The 18020-nt window shown below is 36.8% G+C and overlaps 3 protein-coding genes across 3 annotated transcripts; 1 reads left to right on the top strand and 2 right to left on the bottom strand.

Moving 5' to 3' along the window:
• Positions 1 to 6982: 6982 nt before the first annotated feature.
• LOC140978088 (THO complex subunit 3) lies at positions 6983 to 11126 on the top strand. Its single transcript, XM_073442866.1, has 11 exons — positions 6983 to 7215; positions 7348 to 7443; positions 8000 to 8129; positions 8573 to 8664; positions 9392 to 9460; positions 9869 to 9926; positions 10037 to 10136; positions 10311 to 10397; positions 10483 to 10561; positions 10734 to 10866; positions 10946 to 11126. The coding sequence occupies exons 1-11, from the start codon at positions 7153 to 7155 to the stop codon at positions 10978 to 10980; spliced, it is 942 nt and encodes a 313-aa protein (XP_073298967.1). The 5' UTR covers positions 6983 to 7152; the 3' UTR covers positions 10981 to 11126.
• Positions 11127 to 11764: 638 nt separating this feature from the next.
• LOC140978091 (uncharacterized) lies at positions 11765 to 12662 on the bottom strand. Its single transcript, XM_073442874.1, has one exon. It carries the CDS (start codon positions 12477 to 12479, stop codon positions 11841 to 11843), a length of 639 nt encoding a protein of 212 aa, XP_073298975.1. The 5' UTR covers positions 12480 to 12662; the 3' UTR covers positions 11765 to 11840.
• A 1359-nt stretch (positions 12663 to 14021) lies between these two features.
• On the bottom strand, positions 14022 to 17248 carry LOC140978087 (disease resistance protein RPM1-like). The gene is made up of 2 exons (XM_073442865.1): positions 15407 to 17248; positions 14022 to 15322 (listed from the first exon to the last, which is right to left on the bottom strand). Exons 1-2 carry the CDS (start codon positions 17068 to 17070, stop codon positions 14212 to 14214), a joined length of 2775 nt encoding a protein of 924 aa, XP_073298966.1. The 5' UTR covers positions 17071 to 17248; the 3' UTR covers positions 14022 to 14211.
• Between the last annotated feature and the right edge of the window lie 772 nt (positions 17249 to 18020).

The following is an 18020-nucleotide window of genomic DNA, read 5'->3' as shown; positions in this document are numbered from 1 at the left end:
ATCATTTGTTTGAGCCTTAGCCTCAATCATTGATGCTTCAACGAACCTTCCTTTTCTTGAATTCTATGCTCCTACATTTGACACGTTTTTTTCTCTTTTCCGAGCACCTCCATTTTTGTTTCTGTCATTGAGCACGACTTGGATACTAAAATATGGTAGGATAGGATCGAGTTTGTTATTCATTAAAATAAATTATCAATGAGAAAACTTAATAATTAATTTTCGATACATTGACCACTGTTCAAGTAGTTGGTGTTATCATTTGCAAGATAAGTAATTGTTCGTGAACTTTTAGTCTAATTTGATTCTAAAATGTAAATGTGGTTCTCAAATCCGGCTAGGTTGGCCTTCAATGATCGATCGGAAAATTTTGTTGGATTTTCTAAGGTCAAAGAGCAAATATTATACACATCTCTCTATTTGTTGAGCACCCGAAAAACTCCCTTTAATAATAATTTCGTATACATTTGTCATGATCTTGAAAAAATCCACCAGAATGGTGTCTTCCAGCTTAACAACAATGTCTTGGGGAATTCCGGATTTATTACAATTGTGCGTGTTGGGGAATTACACCTCCGAAACGATGCCGACCACGATGATAATAGTACCCAAAAACTTGCGGAATAAAATAACCAACAAGAACACAAATATTTACGTGGTTCACCCAATATAGGCTACGTCCACGGAGCACTGCAACTTTTATAACCGGAAGAAATATTACAACAAGTGTATACACCAATACACTCAATATTTCTCACACTCCCAACCCGAGTATACCGAGAAAATAATTTCTCTAACTCACACAAGAGAATTCCCGCACTCAAGAAAAAAATACACTCTTTTTTTCTATGCACTCTCTATTTATCAAAGCTAAAAAGCTTTTGATTTTGGGATACAATAACTGAAGGAATTGAGCTCTATTTATAACTAATTCCCTCGTTCAGTTTTAATAAAAATTCGATGTGGGATGAGTTTATATTATTATTTAATTTAATGTGGGCCCCACCCCATAATAATTCACCTAACAATTCTCCCACTTGAAGACTTGATTTCAATCATGTCTTCACACCATCATTGCAGCAGCTCATATATCTCCATTTATACCTGCAGTCCAACTGAAGTTGAACACAACTTCAGTTTGTCCATGGTTACCGTCTTCGTGAGCATATCGGCTGGATTTTTACTTCCAGGAATCTTCTCCAGCATCAAGACTCCATCTTCCAGCACTGATCTGATGAAATGGTACCTAACCTGTATATGCTTTGTCCTAGCATGATAAACAGGATTTTTTGCTAAATGAATAGCACTCTGACTGTCACAGTATAATGTGCTATCTTCAAGCTTCTGACCCAATTCCTCCAGAAAGGATTTCAACCATATCATCTCCTTGCTAGCTTCTGTAACTGCAACATACTCAGCCTCAGTAGTCGAAAGCGCAACAATCTTTTGCAGCTTAGACACCCAGCTTACAACTGTACCACCTAATGTGAACACATATCCAGTAGTACTTTTCCTGCCATCCAGGTCACCACCCATATCGGCATCGACAAAACCCTGTAAGCCAAATTTTGATCTCCTGAAGCATAAAGAACAACTAGCAGTACCTTTCAAATACCTGAGAATCCACTTAACTGCTTCCCAGTGTTGCTTTCCTGGATTACTCATAAACCTGCTCACAACTCCCACTGCATGTGCTATGTCTGGTCTTGTGCACACCATTGCATACATGAGGCTTCCGACAGCAGAAGCATAAGGAACCTTATTCATATAAGACTGCTCCTGCTCCGTCGATGGTGATTGTGCTTTGGTTAGTTTGAAATGACTAGCCAAAGGAGTACTAACAGATTTAGCTTTATCCATATTAAATCTGCTAACCACCTTTTTCACGTACTCTTCTTGAGATACCTTCAAGAATCCATTCACCCGGTCTCTGAAGATCCCCATTCCAAGGATTTGCTTTGCAGCACCCAAATCCTTCATGGCAAATTCCTTTGATAAATCTTTCTTGAGTTTATCAATTTCTTCCAGATAAGCTCCAGCTATCAGCATATCATCTACATATAGCAGTAGTATGATATAAGAACCGTCAAACTTTTTCACATAACAGCAGTGATCAGCTTGACACCTTAGGAATCCATTTTCACTCATGAATCCATCAAACTTCTTGTACCACTGTCTTGGAGCTTGTTTGAGACCGTACAAGCTATTCTGAAGTTTGCATACCATTCTCTCTTTTCCCCGTACTTCAAAGCCCTGTGGCTGCTTCATATAAATTTCTTCATCTAGGTCACCGTGAAGAAACGCAGTCTTTACATCCAACTGCTCCAAATGTAAGTCTTCCTTCGCCACTAGTCCAAGTACAGTCCTGATAGTGGTTAATTTAACCACCGGAGAGAAAATCTCGGTGTAATCAATTCCTTCCCGTTGTTGGAAGCCTTTTACAACAAGTCTTGCCTTGTACCGCTTGCTACCATCATGCTCTTCTTTTAACCGGTACACCCACTTGTTATGTAACGCCTTTTTGCCTTGCGGAAGTTCTGTCAACTCCCACGTCTGATTGGATGACAGTGAATCCATCTCATCTTCCATGGCCAACTCCCACTTGGTTGAATCATCATTTTGCATTGCCTCTTCATAGGTCTCCGGTTCACCTTTGTCTGTCAGCAAAATATAGTGAAGTGCAGGGGAGTATCTCTCAGGTGGTCTAATGGTTCTCAAAGATCTCCTGAGTTCAATCACCGGAGTTTGTGGGTCATCATCTTGTGCAGTTTCTTCTTCATCTTCCTGGTTACTGGTTTTCGATTCATTCACAGGAATGTTTGTCAATGGCACTTCATCAGTCTTCTCGACTTCAGGACATTCATCTCCAGCTCCAATGTCTGACTTGTCCTTGTACAGAAGTTTCTCATTAAAGATTACATCCCTGCTCCGAATGATCTTCCGATTTTGGTCATCCCAGAAACGATAACCAAACTCATTATCTCCATAACCAATAAAGAAGCACTTCTTTGATTTCGGATCAAGTTTTGTTCTGCTTGCTGAATCAATATGAACATAGGATAGACATCCAAACACTTTCAAGAAAGAAAGGTTTACTTCTTTGCCGCTCCAAACCTCTTCGGGTATTTTGTAGTCCAGTGGTACCGAAGGTCCTCTGTTGATCAGATATGCTGCAGTGTTAACAGCATCAGCCCAGAATGATTTTGGCAATCCAGAATGCAATCTCATGCTCCTTGCGCGTTCATTCAAGGTCCTGTTCATCCTTTCAGCTACACCATTCTGTTGAGGTGTACCAGGAATGGTTTTCTCCATCTTGATCCCGTTCTGTGCACAATATTTCTTGAACTCATCATCTTCATATTCTCCACCATTGTCAGACCGTAAGCACTTCACCTTCAAGTTGGTCTCATTTTCCACCATGGCTTTCCACCTTTTAAAGGTCTCGTAAACATCAGATTTATTTTTCAGAAAATAAACCCAAACTTTTCTACTCGAATCGTCAATGAATGTGACATAGTATCTCGAGCCTCCAAGGGATGTCACAGGAGATGGTCCCCATACATCAGTATGAACCAGCTCCAACTTGGCTGCTTTCGGTTCTTTACCGCCTTTTGAAAAGCTCACCTTCTTCTGCTTTCCAAAGATACAGCTTTCACATAGTTGGTGTTCAACAGTCTTTAATTCTGGTAGCTTTCCTTTTGACACCAACATCTTCATTCCCTTCTCACTCATGTGTCCAAGTCTATAATGCCATAGACTTGAATTGGCTCCAGCATCCACAGCTGCTAATGTGTCTCTGCAACTGGAAGTCATATACAATGTTCCAGTTTTCTTTCCTCGAGCAACAATCATGGCTCCTTTGTTCACTTTCCAGGAACCATCACCGAAGGTCACATTGTGGCCTTCATCATCGAGCTGTCCCACCGAGATCAGATTGCGTGTCAAATTTGGTACATGTCTGACTTTGTTGATTTTCCAGACAGATCCATTTGACATCTTCATCCGTACATCACCCATACCAACAATTTCCAAGGGTTTTCCATCAGCCAGGAAAACTTTTCCGTAATCGCCAGCGATGTAATTATCAAATACATCGCGATCACCAGTGGTATGAAACGAAGCTCCCGAGTCCATAACCCAAGAATCAACAGGGCTTTCCATGGATAATAGCAGAGCATCATGTACTTCATCAGTGACAGCATTGGCATTATTTTTCATTGATCTGCAGTTCTTTTTCAGGTGACCAGTCTCACCACAGCTCCAGCACTTCATATTCTTTTCAGAGATGTTTTTGTCTTTTCCATTTCTTGACTTGGATCTACCGCGCCATCGGTTGGAACTCCTTTCACCACTCCTGCCTCTTCCTCTGTTATCAAGATTTAGAGCAGATCTCGATGATGTTGCTTCACCCGAGTCTTTCCTGCGAACTTCTTCAGCTAGGATTTGATCTCTAACATCATTGAGTTGTAGTTTTCCTTTTCCAACAGAGTTGCTAACCGCTGCCCGCATCGGTTCCCAAGTGTCTGGTAAAGACGCCAGAAGAATAAGTGCACGAATCTCATCATCAAATTTGATGTCCACCGATGTCAGCTGGGAGACAATCGTGTTGAATTCATTTATGTGTTTTGCCACCGAAGCACCTTCTCCCATCTTCAAGTTGAATAACTTCTTCATGAGATGTACTTTGTTGTTTGCTGATGGCTTCTCGTACATGTCTGACAGAATGGTCATCATCTCCTCCGTGGTTTTGGCCTCCGCCACGTTATGCGCCACGTTCTTTGTTAGGGTCAATCGTATGACACCTAAAACCTGTCGGTCAAGGAGCTCCCAATCATCATCCTCCATCTTTTCCGGTTTCTTTCCTGATAGAGGTTGATGCAGCTTCTTACTGTACAGATAATCTCTTATCTGTAACCGCCAGAACGAAAAATCTGTTCCGTCGAACTTGTTGATTCCCGGTCCCGATCCATCATCTCCGGCCATCACTTCTCTAGCCTTAGCAAAAAATCTAAAAAATCTTTTCTGATGTGGAAGATCAGACAAAGCTGCAACCACAGAGCATACTCAGAATTCTTAAGAATTTTCACAACAAGGCTCTGATACCAGTTGTTGGGGAATTACACCCCCGAAACGATGCCGACCACGATGATAATAGTACCCAAAAACTTGCGGAATAAAATAACCAACAAGAACACAAAGATTTACGTGGTTCACCCAATATAGGCTACGTCCACGGAGCACTGCAACTTTTATAACCGGAAGAAATATTACAACAAGTGTATACACCAATACACTCAATATTTCTCACACTCCCAACCCGAGTATACCGAGAAAATAATTTCTCTAACTCACACAAGAGAATTCCCGCACTCAAGAAAAAAATACACTCTTTTTTTCTATGCACTCTCTATTTATCAAAGCTAAAAGGCTTTTGATTTTGGGATACAATAACTGAAGGAATTGAGCTCTATTTATAACTAATTCCCTTGTTCAGTTTTAATAAAAATTCGATGTGGGATGAGTTTATATTATTATTTAATTTAATGTGGGCCCCACCCCATAATAATTCACCTAACAGTGCGTGGAGGCACAACCAAAACGATATTTATCTGTTGAATAGGTCTCTTGTGAGATGTGTTGATCTGATCCATAATTATCATCAAAGTAATGTTTTGACATAAAAAAATTGTTTTTTCATGGGTGGATTGGATCAAATATTTGTCTTATAAATTGATTTGTGAGACATTCTCACGAGAGTGTTTGTATATTTATAAAATGTAAATGTGAATATTATTAAAGAGGGAAAAAAGTGACATAAATTTTTTTTCACAAAATAAATTTCTTAATTATTGACAGATGAGGATAAAATTATTTATTTGGAGCCAAAAGGCACCGTATATCTCAAGGAACGTGGTTGGTGTGACGTCACTATAAGAATTTCGCATACCTCCGTGTATTTTGGAGGTTGATTGTGACATTAAAGGCCAAAAAATTAAATAAATAAAATAGAAATGGTGACCCAATGGACCGCGAGACTTTTAATAATAATAATAATTATTATTATTCGAATAATTTTTTGATATTTTCTTATAGAATGAAATTATACTTTATGTAATATATCAAAGAAACCAATAAAACCAAGTGAAATTTAAGAAACCGATGAATTTGCTAAATAATTTTTTTAAAAAATAAACTATATAAATTTCTGAATAATTACAGATCATACCAAAAAGGTTTTAAAAAAAACGCATTCAACCAATTATTGTCGTACATTCAATTTTGAATGAAAAAATATTAATCCGATTCATATTTATATTTTTTTAAATATATATTTATCTAAGTTTAACTAATGAAACATTCTATGCAGTCGATGAGTTTGACGACTTCACTATTGCGATTAGAGCGAAAGATCCTTAGATAATTCATATTTCTAATTTTATAGTTCTTATAATCCGATAATCGGATCGAATTAATTTGTTTTATCAACTAATCAAATTAAATTGTTGAATTAATTTGATTCGATGCATCCTTCAAATTGACAATAATATAATGTATTGTTTGTATAATATTTTTTTTATAATTTATTTGCTTTATATTTAAATGATAATCAAAATATAATTATAAAAAATAATGAGACACTGTAATTTTCATATATGAAATTAAATAATAAATAGAAAAAAGAGAAAAAAAATTCAAATGTTTGAGAAACAAAAACTCTATCCATTGTGCTACAGGTGACTTACATTAAAATTTTATTATTGTATTAATATATGTAATTATTAAAATAAACTATGATATTAAAAATTAGTTATTTTAAATGTCTTAAATTTAATAATATAGTATACATATAATAGAAAATAAATATAATAATAATAATATAGATATAGAGAGAAGATCCTTTAACTGTGGGGAGGCTCCAGTCTCCGCATAAAAGTTAAGGGTGCAGACACAATAAAGTGATATTTCAGGGGCATCAATGCAAATATTCAAAGGCGCCGTACATAGAAATCGACTTCGCCGTCTCCTGTTCGTTAAAATCAAATGCTACGGAAGAATGGCACCTTAGGTCAGGAGGTGGATTCGAGTTCCATAAATTGTCGAAGTAAATTCAAGCCGAGAAGCTTCGGGATAAGAGAATCCGCATTGTGAGTAATGGAGGAATCACTGCCCTTCAAAAACCTCCACAGTAGGGAGTACCAAGGCCACAAGAAGAAGGTACTCCGTCGAACCTCGAACTCCAATCAATATTCTTGTTTTTTCTGTGTTGAATCGACTTTATTTACTCCAATTTCATTGCTAAATTGAATCGAACTTTTGTTATCTGCCTTTATGCTATGCGGCGAGAAGGTGCATTCGGTGGCGTGGAATTGCACGGGCACGAAACTAGCTTCAGGCTCTGTTGATCAGACTGCTCGAATATGGCACATTGAACCCCACGGTCATGTAAGATTTTGGTTTTTTTTTCATATTGTTTGATTTTCACTACAAATTATTGCCTTCCGCCTATATTTTAATTTCCTCTCTTTTGAAAATTGACTTTTCTTGGCTAACTTAAAGTGAATGGAATATGGTTAGGTTGGATAAAGGAAGTTCTCCTTTACGCAGTTAGATTAAAAAATGGACTGAAATTTATATTGCAAACTATTTTATGTGACAGAGTTTGGTGATGGAACCTGCAGGAATTTTATCACTCAGCAGTCCGGCTTGTATATTTGTAAACATTTCTTGTTTTGTTGCATTGTTCCCTACCCCTAGGCCGACCCCAACCATGAAGTTGAGGGTAGTTTACCTAATTTTGTTCTGGGAAGATGAGAAGCTGAAGGTAGAAAAATTTCTCTAGTTATTTTTCCAGACTAGGGATCAGCCCTATGAAATTAGCTTTCTTATAGTGTTCATAGTATGGCAAATCTCAGTCCCGTTCCACGGGCAATGCAATTATGCAACACGAGGTAAACTAAGTGTTTGTTACAGCAAGTTGCTTGTTAATTTGGTTGTGCAGAGCAAAGCTAAAGATAGCGAGCTAAAAGGCCACGCAGATAGTGTCGATCAGTTATGCTGGGATCCAAAACATGCTGATTTGATTGCAACTGCATCAGGCGATAAGACAGTTCGCTTGTGGGATGCTCGTAGTAAGTGACATGAATGTTGCGTTGGAATTGTGTTGAAAAACTGTGAATTACCTTGTTAAAAGGCTTCACATTTAATATCTGAAGATGCAATATGCATATATTGTTCCAATGTTGCATCATGCACAATCGTGATTTATTTAAAAAATTTGCAATCTAAATGAATGAAAAAATACTGGTGTCTTGGAGTGAAAATGATAGAGGGATGGTTGAGTTAGTTTGGTGACTTGCTCTTTTTACTTGAAGTCCACTCCTCTTCCCTTCTCTTATTTCTTGTCAAGACTAGAAATACGACAACATAAGGTATATATATTCCTTCATGGTTGTGATGCCATTGTGTTAAAAATTGCAATCTAAATGAATAACTACTACAAGATGTTGTGATGGTTTTAAAAATTGTAATGGTGTTAAAGATTCCGTTGTGGTTTATTATTTTTCATTTTCAGGTGCAAAATGCTCACAGCAGGTAGAGCTCAGCGGGGAGAACATAAATATTACCTATAAGCCTGATGGCACTCATATAGCCGTCGGTAACAGGGTAAGCATTTATTTTATTCATAGCCTGACCTTTTCATCCTGCAATCAGTGTTTTCGGAACCGGATTGGCCGGTTCGACCTGGAACCGGTCACGTGTCCGGTCCAAGACACCCTAAAACCGTTTTGGCGGTCAAACCGGACTCTAACCCGATTGAACGTTGAACCGGCTATGAACCGAAAAACCGGTTGATTGAGCCGGTTTCGAATTTTTTTATTTTTATTTTTTGAAATTTTTTTTTAAATCTTAAATTTAATATTTTGTTATATATATACATTATTATTTGGAATTTGTAGTTAAAAATATTATTTTAGTAATAATATGATTTATTTAATTTTTGTTTTTAAAACATAGATTACTATAATTAATATTTTGAATATATGTATATAGTTACTTAAGGTTTTAAACTTTGGTAAATTTATTTTTTTGTATATTTATATATGTCTTATAAGTATATTTAGATTTTAAACTTAGATAACTATATTTTTTATTATTATTTATATACACATTTAAAATCTTTATAATTTTAAATATATTATTTATGATATTATATTATTATTTTATTTAATATAACGATTTTCCGGTCTGACTTGTTGAACCGTTTTTCAAACTAAACCGGTTCGATCACCGGTCCGGATATAAATTATCTTCAGTAATGTAGATAATTTATTTCCTCTCAGCAAAGTATGTGATGGCTGATGCTCTCCCTTGTTTTCTTTCTGCACTCAAGGATGACGAATTAACTATTTTGGATGTTCGCAAATTCAAGCCAATACATAAACGCAAGTTCAATTATGAGGTAATTTTCATTTCTCGTCAAGTTTTAGTCAGATAAATGGTTCGATAAAATAGCCGGAACACTTGATTGGTCTTTTCTGTTTGTGCTTTAGATATTGTATATCCTTGCTGTAAATAGTAAACCATCTATTTAAAGTATTCTTTTGTGGAAAGAAAGTTCCTCTGGTGATTAACTTTGGTCCAGTTTGGTATTATTTATTTGCCTTATCATGATATTGTGTTCTGATTTAAGGTTGGAAGTACAGCCTCGTTTCTTAAACGTGTTTTGTTCATGAATTGTTCTTAGAACATGGAAAAATTGTGGGAGCCTTGTCACCCTTATCACAGCTTAGTTCCTCTGCGTTTATCTTTGAATTGTAATGATTTGTACTTTTGTTTTCCTCATGGTTTCAACATTGTTCCTTGTCAGGTGAATGAGATTGCATGGAACATGACAGGGGACATATTCTTTTTAACTACTGGGAATGGTGAGATTAATCCTTAAAGTTGGGTTAGATATTGTTGGGTTGTTTACTATTAGATGTTCAATGTGCTCGAAAATTACTTATTTATTTTCTGCTTTTTTTTTTCATCTTAGGTACTGTAGAAATACTTGCATATCCATCCCTGAAGGCAGTTGACACACTTATGGCTCATACTGCTGGTTGCTATTGTATTGCGATTGACCCATTGGGAAGGTGTGTCCTGTCTTCTGTATCACTCTATTTTGTGTTAATAACAACACACTGGTATAGATTCAGATTTGTTTATTTCCCCCTTTTCAAAAGTGCTATATAAATAGAGAAAAAAACGAAGCTGTCTATTAAATTGTTTGATGGAGATGACAATTGAAGTCCCTTTGTCATTCACAGATATTTTGCTGTTGGAAGCGCTGACTCATTGGTCAGTCTTTGGGATATGAAAGAAATGCTCTGTATCCACACATTCACTAAACTTGAGTAAGTTTCTTTTCTTTGGGGTATGTATTACATTACCTTAGATAATATCTACTCATTCGCAACATGTACTTGCACATTCTGTCAGATGGCCTGTCCGGACATTGAGTTTCAACCACACGGGAGAATTTATTGCTTCTGCGAGTGAGGACTTGTTTATCGATATTGTAAGTTTGCGTATGTTCCTGAATTCCGGGACCACTGGACACCCATATTGGCTTATTCTTCCTCTCACACATACACGGAAAAATGTCATGAAATGATTTACTTGACAAATGGCCAACTACAGTTATTAATAACTCTGTTATTTATCAATGATATTTCTTGTGTTTGCACCAGTCCAATGTTGAAACTGGAAGATCCATCCACCAGATTCCATGCCGGGCTGCCATGAACAGTGTGGAATGGAATCCTAAGTACAACTTACTTGCATATGCTGGAGACGATAAAAACAAGTATCAGGCTGATGAAGGTATCATATTCTATTCATGGATACAAGTTAATTTAAAGCGATTTATGTTGTTGATCATTTACTCTGTTTGGTAATACAGGCGTTTTCCGGATATTTGGCTTTGAGAATGCGTAGCTTCTTGCTAGTATTATACCCAAAAGCCCAAAATTTGTTTGTATGTGAAGAGTGCAAAAGCTCGAAGTCATGCAACGGAACTTTATGATATACATTTTATAAATGTTATTTTTCTATATGAAACGTGAATGAACTCTCTTCTACAAGTATTCTCTCAGTTCCTTTTGACTGGTGAACTTGTTGTCTCGCGTTTCATTTTATAAATTACATCTAAAATTAATTGCTATTTCATAAAATCGCTAAAGATGACTCTAAAAATGAGAAAAAGTGACATTTTATTACTGCATGTAAAGTCTGGATCATTTACAGAAGATAATACTGTGCATGGAGGTATCGGAAGAACACAAGCAGTGTTTCTACGGATGGGACATATCACCGTGATGGGGCAGAATTTGCATGTACAAATAATCTTTATCTTTTAGTAAAGATGTTCATCATGAGTGCGTGCACGAAGGCACGACGAATGAGGTACACTTTTAGCAAAACAACACCAGTGGAGTCTCGGACTCTATCAGCAGTGTCTCTCCCCAGATTGGCTTCAAGAGTCGGGAACATAAAAATCGGACCAATACAGCTTCATTCCTTTTTGTTAATCCCATTTGCTCCATCTTCTTTCTGAATTTTTAACCACTAATTTTTGGCATTTTTTGATACAGAATTAAGAAAATTATATTTTCTGTATCTAGACCTTTTATTTGGCGTTTAAAACTTTGCATTTGCACATTGGGTGATTGCGTCCGCTCGCCATGCAATTAGAAAACGATGAAAAAGTAAATTTTGTGGCTCCAAAAACATTTCAGCTGCATTCTCGTTTCGATAAAATTCTCGACTATGGCCAAGTTGGTCGATGACCATCACGATTAAGCACAAAGGATTAATCTGCATGCTGGAAATACCAAACCTGTAAAACAAACAAGACAAACAGTCGCACAATACCGAGTGCACCAAGTAATTGGCCTCCACTTAATCTCCACACTCGAACTCTTCATTCTCTTCCCATTTTGAGGCTCTTTAAACAGATCAAAACTCTCTCCTTTCATCCTCAGCTCCTGAATACACCGAGTCAGCCCCCGCCCCTCTGTCCGTTCCTTCTGCAACTGCCCTTCCATCTTCCAGTACCTGAAAAGCTTGAACTGAACAAGAAAAACTATCACGGTAGAACAACACAGAGATAAGACACATGAGATCCACCATTTTCTACACCCAAGTTGACGGTCCGCCGAAGAAGATGTGAACAGAATTGTAAAAAAAAGGCCATGAAAAATGAATAAGAAACAGCAGAGTTGGAAGATTTCTTGTTTGATCGAATCCATTCTTGATTCTTTCATGGCTAGCCTACGGCTGCGGAGATCTTCTTCTCTCTGCCAGAGCTTCAGAAGCAAGAAATGGCCGGGGCTTCGGGAAATCTCCGCCAACGGGTGGTGCTGATGGATCAGCTTTTGCTGATGCTCCTCGTCGACTGGGATTTCAACGAAGTGGGCATGTTTTGTTTCCGCCATTTATTAAAGTAATGAACAGATGCCGAGAAAAAAATGAATATAGTAAGTTGAATTCGCAACACAAATGAAGTAGGAAACAAGAACTTGAAATTTGTGAGAGATATTAGCAGAGGATCTAGATGTTCGTCGAATGATTTAGTGGCGGAGGCAGGGGCTTGTTTCGGATATTTAACGTTGTTTAGGATCCCGTCAAACTCGCAACGGTCATATTTCGCAAGTGCTTGAACCATCAACGGTCATTTTTATTTCCCAAGTCAGTTTAAGCAATAACATGAAATATCTAAGGGCATTTTTTTATCCTAAATCTCGATTTCTCATTGAGGAAGATAACTTAACTTTATAGAGGGAAATCTAAAGTTTGATGATTAGGTTATGTTAATAGTATAAAATTGATTGGGTTAAAAAATCACTCTTGCCATGTAAATGTGTTTATCATCATAATAATAATAAAAAAATTAATGATATTAGTAATTTATTTACGCAATTTTGGCTAAAATAAACTAAAATTGATTGTCAAAATATAGTTATATTAGTATAATTAATTGGGAAAAAAAAAACAGAATCAAAAGTATCACAAATACAATACATACATGAATAAAATTGACATTTTACCGTTCTTTTATTTAGTATAACTATATTTAGAATTGAACGAGTTTGTGTCGTAATTCATTTATTTAATAGCTTGATTAATTAAGTTTGAAAACTATAGAAGTTTAACATTAGAGTTTTTTTCTATCAAAACTTCTTGTGAAATATCGAAAAACACACATCACTCCATGAAATTAAATAGACATCATAAATCTTTTGTTTTTACATAAGTTGCACGATTTACCATTGCTAATTTGATGGTTGGAACACCCGTTCGTGTTGCATTTGTAAGACCAATTTTTGAAAAATAATACATGAAATGTACAAAAATGATCTTTTGTTAATCTATAAAGAAAATAAACATAATCATTTTTAGAAAAATTTAATTTTCATATGATAAAATGTGAATTTTCAATATTTTACAGGAGGTTTTGGCTAAAAAAAAACTCTAAGTGTTTGTTTTTGGGGCACATGCACAAATTTTATAAAATATCAAAGACATGCCTATTAAATTTAAAAGTGTGGTTGGGTGAAAACTCTTTAATTATGCTTTCAAATCAAACTCAAAATAATTAATTTTTCAGCAGTTTCCAACTTCGATTTTTGGAACCCTAGCCTCTACGGCGATCCGAGCTGCAATGAAGCTCGTTAGGCCGTATGATTCCAGCTTCAAATTTTGATTTGATCTTCTTCTTACTTTATATNAATGTAACTTGTCTGAATTCCATTCTTGCTATATTTTGGTTCTATTCCGATGGCATGCTTCAGAAGATTTATTACATCATTGGTGTCGACAAACAGATATTAGTAACTTGTTGTGCATCAAAATCATCGACGCCAGAAAGTATTTACAAATAAAACAATAACCATACAACATATATTGATTCTCACATCATAGGAGAAAAAAAAGAAAAATTCCGATGAATATAGTAAATCTTAAGTGGTGCAACAAGATAAAAACTTGTGCTTAAATTATTTGTATTATTCAAAGTCATCAATCGGATTATTAGTTCAAATATAAAGCACATCCCACAAGCACAACCGGAAGAAAATCAAGGAATAGAATTGACAAAAGGTTCAAGTTATCTTATTTTTGTGCAACAAGATGAAATGATTTGAGCTTACCAGTGAGTGTGTGGTTGCATCAAGCAGAAAAGCTTCCAGAAAGATTCTCAGGTGTCCAGCCCTGATTACTGCGAGTAAAAGACTTGATAACTGGTATGTGTTCAACCATCTGCCGGTCCTCGCTGTTATGCCTCAGTGTAGCAATGAATTCCTCAGCCATGTCGCGCAGAACTAGCTCTTCAATCTTGGAAAGTTTGTCGATTCCCAACGGAAGCATCTTCAGATTGGGACACTGATGAAGATTCATTTTCTGAAGTTCCGGCATTGCGCCTTGTTCTATAACAAGAGTATTCAACAGTGAAAACTTTTCGATTACTAAAATCTTTAGCTTCTTGAAAGTTGATGCTTCGAACACCAGTTCTTCACCTTCAAAACTGTCAATTAGCTTAATCTCCTTTAAGTTTGGGAGATCCTTAAGAGCCTTGAGTGGGCAGTCCTTTGATTTTGACCATTTCAGGCCAATCCTTTGCAGATTATCAAGCTTGGAGATCCACCGTGGAAATTCTTTCAGGCGCCCCTTCAAGTATAGTCGCTGAATATTGGAATTGGGATTTTGGATCTCTCCCACTTCAAGAAACTCTTCCTTGGTCTTTGAACATAGATCAAGAGTGGTAAGAGTTTTCAAACGTTCCAGAGATGCACACAAGGATTTTCCGTGTTCTCTCCTGATGCCTACAAGTCCTAGCTTCCTCAACTGCGTTAGCTTTTCCAGCTCCCTTATGATTCCATCCTTTTCGCCAACCTCTACAAGAGACAACTTCTGTAGATTTTTTAAGTTTCCAATTCCCTCAAATATCTTAACACCTTGCACAGAGTCAAAAGCCACATAATTATCCACATTGTATTTGTAGACAAAGAGGTGGCGGAGATGGCAAAGTCTGGAGATCGCTTTTGGAAGCTGTGTCACACTGGTTTGCCTGAGGTCCAAAGTTTTAAGGTAAAATAGCTTCTTAATGGAATCGGGGATTGTCATGATGTTGGTACCCCTCAGACTAAGATACCTGAGAAGGATGAGACGGGTGATTTGTTCGGGAAATTCAGTAAGAGGGGCACCTTGCAAGTCTAAGACTCGTAGCAACTCGAAATCTCGAAAATTGTTACCAAGGTGATCGGCCAGAAATGTATCACATCTGAAGAAAAAAATGAGAAGGGGATGTTAGAAACCGTTTAATTATCATGTCGTCCGCAGCAATAAAAGGAGAATTTTAAAATACCTGAACAAGAAAACGGAACGAATAACAGCAAATTTGATGCTAATTTCTTGCAAATGAGAGCAGTCACCGTGGATGGATAAGCGTCTGGTGACGTGGGTTGCGCTTGTATTTTCTCGTCGGGAAATCGAAGCAAAAATCTCTTCTTTGCACTTTTGAACAATAAATGTTAGCAGGAGGCTTAGCACACGACAGCTTCTAGGCCGGCCATCAAAATCCCAGTTTGAAACATGAACCAAGTTCCTGTGTATCAGTTCAGCGAGGTAATCCTCGGCTACCTCCTCTGCAGTTTTGCTATCTGTTTCTGTCACGAATCGTTCAGCCACCCAAAGGCGTATCAGCCTGCCACGTTCAACAGAATAATCCTCAGGGAAAAGGCCAAAGTACAAGAAACAACTCTTAAGATTGCTAGAGAGATCCAGGTATCCAGGAAGAAGGGTATTCCTGATAGCGGACAGCTCGCTCCCGATTTCACACCCAAGACCCTTGTGAAACTTTTCCCATTCGCTCGGAAGTTTCTCTTTCTGGGCAAGTGCACCGGCAACTGCCAGAATAGCAAAGGGCAGTCGTTCGCATCGTGTTACGATTTCTGAAGAACATGTTTTTAATTCAGAAGGGCATTCTCCATTGTTGTCTTTGAAAGCTGTCTTGCAGAAGAGGCTCCAAGCATCTAACCATTCCAAGCCTTTTAATTCATACACAAATTGAGGTGAGGATGCACATGATGAGGCAATATTTGAGTCCCTCATCGAGACAATTATTCGGCTGCCCAAAAGTCCCTTAGGCAGTGCATCTTTTATACGATCACAATGTTCCTTTTGCCAGATATCATCTAGAACAACTATATATCTCTTTTTTTCCAAATATTTTCTTATCTGGGCCAAGGCCTCTGAAATGTCGAGTGTGTGATATGATTCCTTCCTCCAATCGCAAAATTGCTTCAGCATGTTGATATAGAGCGCCTTCAAATCAAACTGATCCTTAGACACGTGAACCCAAGCATGGCAATCAAATCGTCTTCTAATCCTTGTATTCCAAAACATGTTCTTTAGGAACGTAGTCTTCCCCGACCCCGGAGGACCAACCACGGCTAGTGTGACCAGGCTCTCTTCTCCATCCGTCAATAGACTCATAAATGTTTCCTTCAAGTTTGTGTAACCAACCATCTCATCGTCAAGAAGAAGAGGACTCACCCGGTGTCCAGTCCGTAATCCAGAACCCGATGCCGAATTGGAACTGGAGCTGTCATCTGGAAAAGCTTTAGCCTGTGACTTTATATCCTCGAACTTCCTCTTGATATTTGCTATCTTTTCAGAAATCTTTCTAAGGGGAAACCCATGCCGAATATTGTGGCCGAATTTTCGAGCCCGTTGTGTGAACTTGTGGCTGTGAAATACATTAATTGTGGTGTGGATGACAATCTCATCAAGAACATCCTCGATCTCAAAAGCAATTTCCCGAATTTGCTTCACCTTAACTTCAAGCATTCCATCGGTCTCTCTATGGTCGCCGTTGGCTTCTACGTATGCCTTCATTTTTTCCAACAAATTTCCCATACTGTCGATTTCCTTCCCCATATCTTCATCAACATTGAGTTTTTCAAGAATCTTTGGGACGGCCAACTCAATCAAAATCGATACTGCTGCGCTAATAGCAAGTTCAGCCATATATGATTCTAGCTGATTGCTGGTTGTGAATGAGAGTACTTCTTCTGATGCTCTTTTTTTATATATATTTATACTCTAAGAACTGGTTGAGTAAATTCTTGACAAAAGCTTGTGATGACCAATTCATCATCGAAGGAAACTATAAAAGTCCACTTCAATTGGGAAGATGAAAGGAAACCACCACAAATGACAGTTGTGAATTTTGACGTTAGCTTAAGTACGTCGAAAACACAGATTTGTTGGTACACATTAACCACGAATTCAACTTAGGTGAAGACAAACAACCACTTTCAAACCAGAATCTTAAAGAATATTTTTTACACGAAAACTTTTGTAAGACTTCTCCGGATCAAATTTATGAAAAATATTATGTTTATTTCAAAATTATTATTTTTCATGACATATATAAGTTAAATCGATCTATCTCATAAACATAAATATAGATTCGTTAGACAGAAATTAAAGCGTGTATAAGCGAAGCCAAGAAAGATTCTTATAACTAAGTTTACTTTCGTATAAAAATCAAGAAAGCGAAATCTAACAACTTCTTCGTAATAAATTAATAATGTGTCAGAAACGAGTCTATGATTGAGCAAGTGGTGGAATTATCTTATCTTATATATCTTATAAATGTAGTTCTTGTCACCATATTTATATCCTATCAACTTAATGTACCTTGTGTCGGAAATAAACTTTTTTTTTATTTCAATATCATTATATTACGTAAATCTTTCTTATTTTTATAAAAATTTTGACAATGATCCAAATATTACATATGTATAATTTCTATTCCATTTAAAAAAAAAACTCGGTTATCCATTGTGAAACCATTTGTCAATTTGATATGCAAAAACGTAAAATTATTCAATTAATCATCTTACTTTCAAAACATATGTTCATTTTTAACCAGTACAATTCATTTTATGAATTGTATTTAAATATAATATATT

This window comes from Primulina huaijiensis, chromosome 6 (genome assembly GCF_012295235.1).
Source record: "Primulina huaijiensis isolate GDHJ02 chromosome 6, ASM1229523v2, whole genome shotgun sequence".
NCBI lineage: Eukaryota > Viridiplantae > Streptophyta > Magnoliopsida > Lamiales > Gesneriaceae > Primulina > Primulina huaijiensis.
This window is presented reverse-complemented; position numbering and strand designations above follow the sequence as displayed.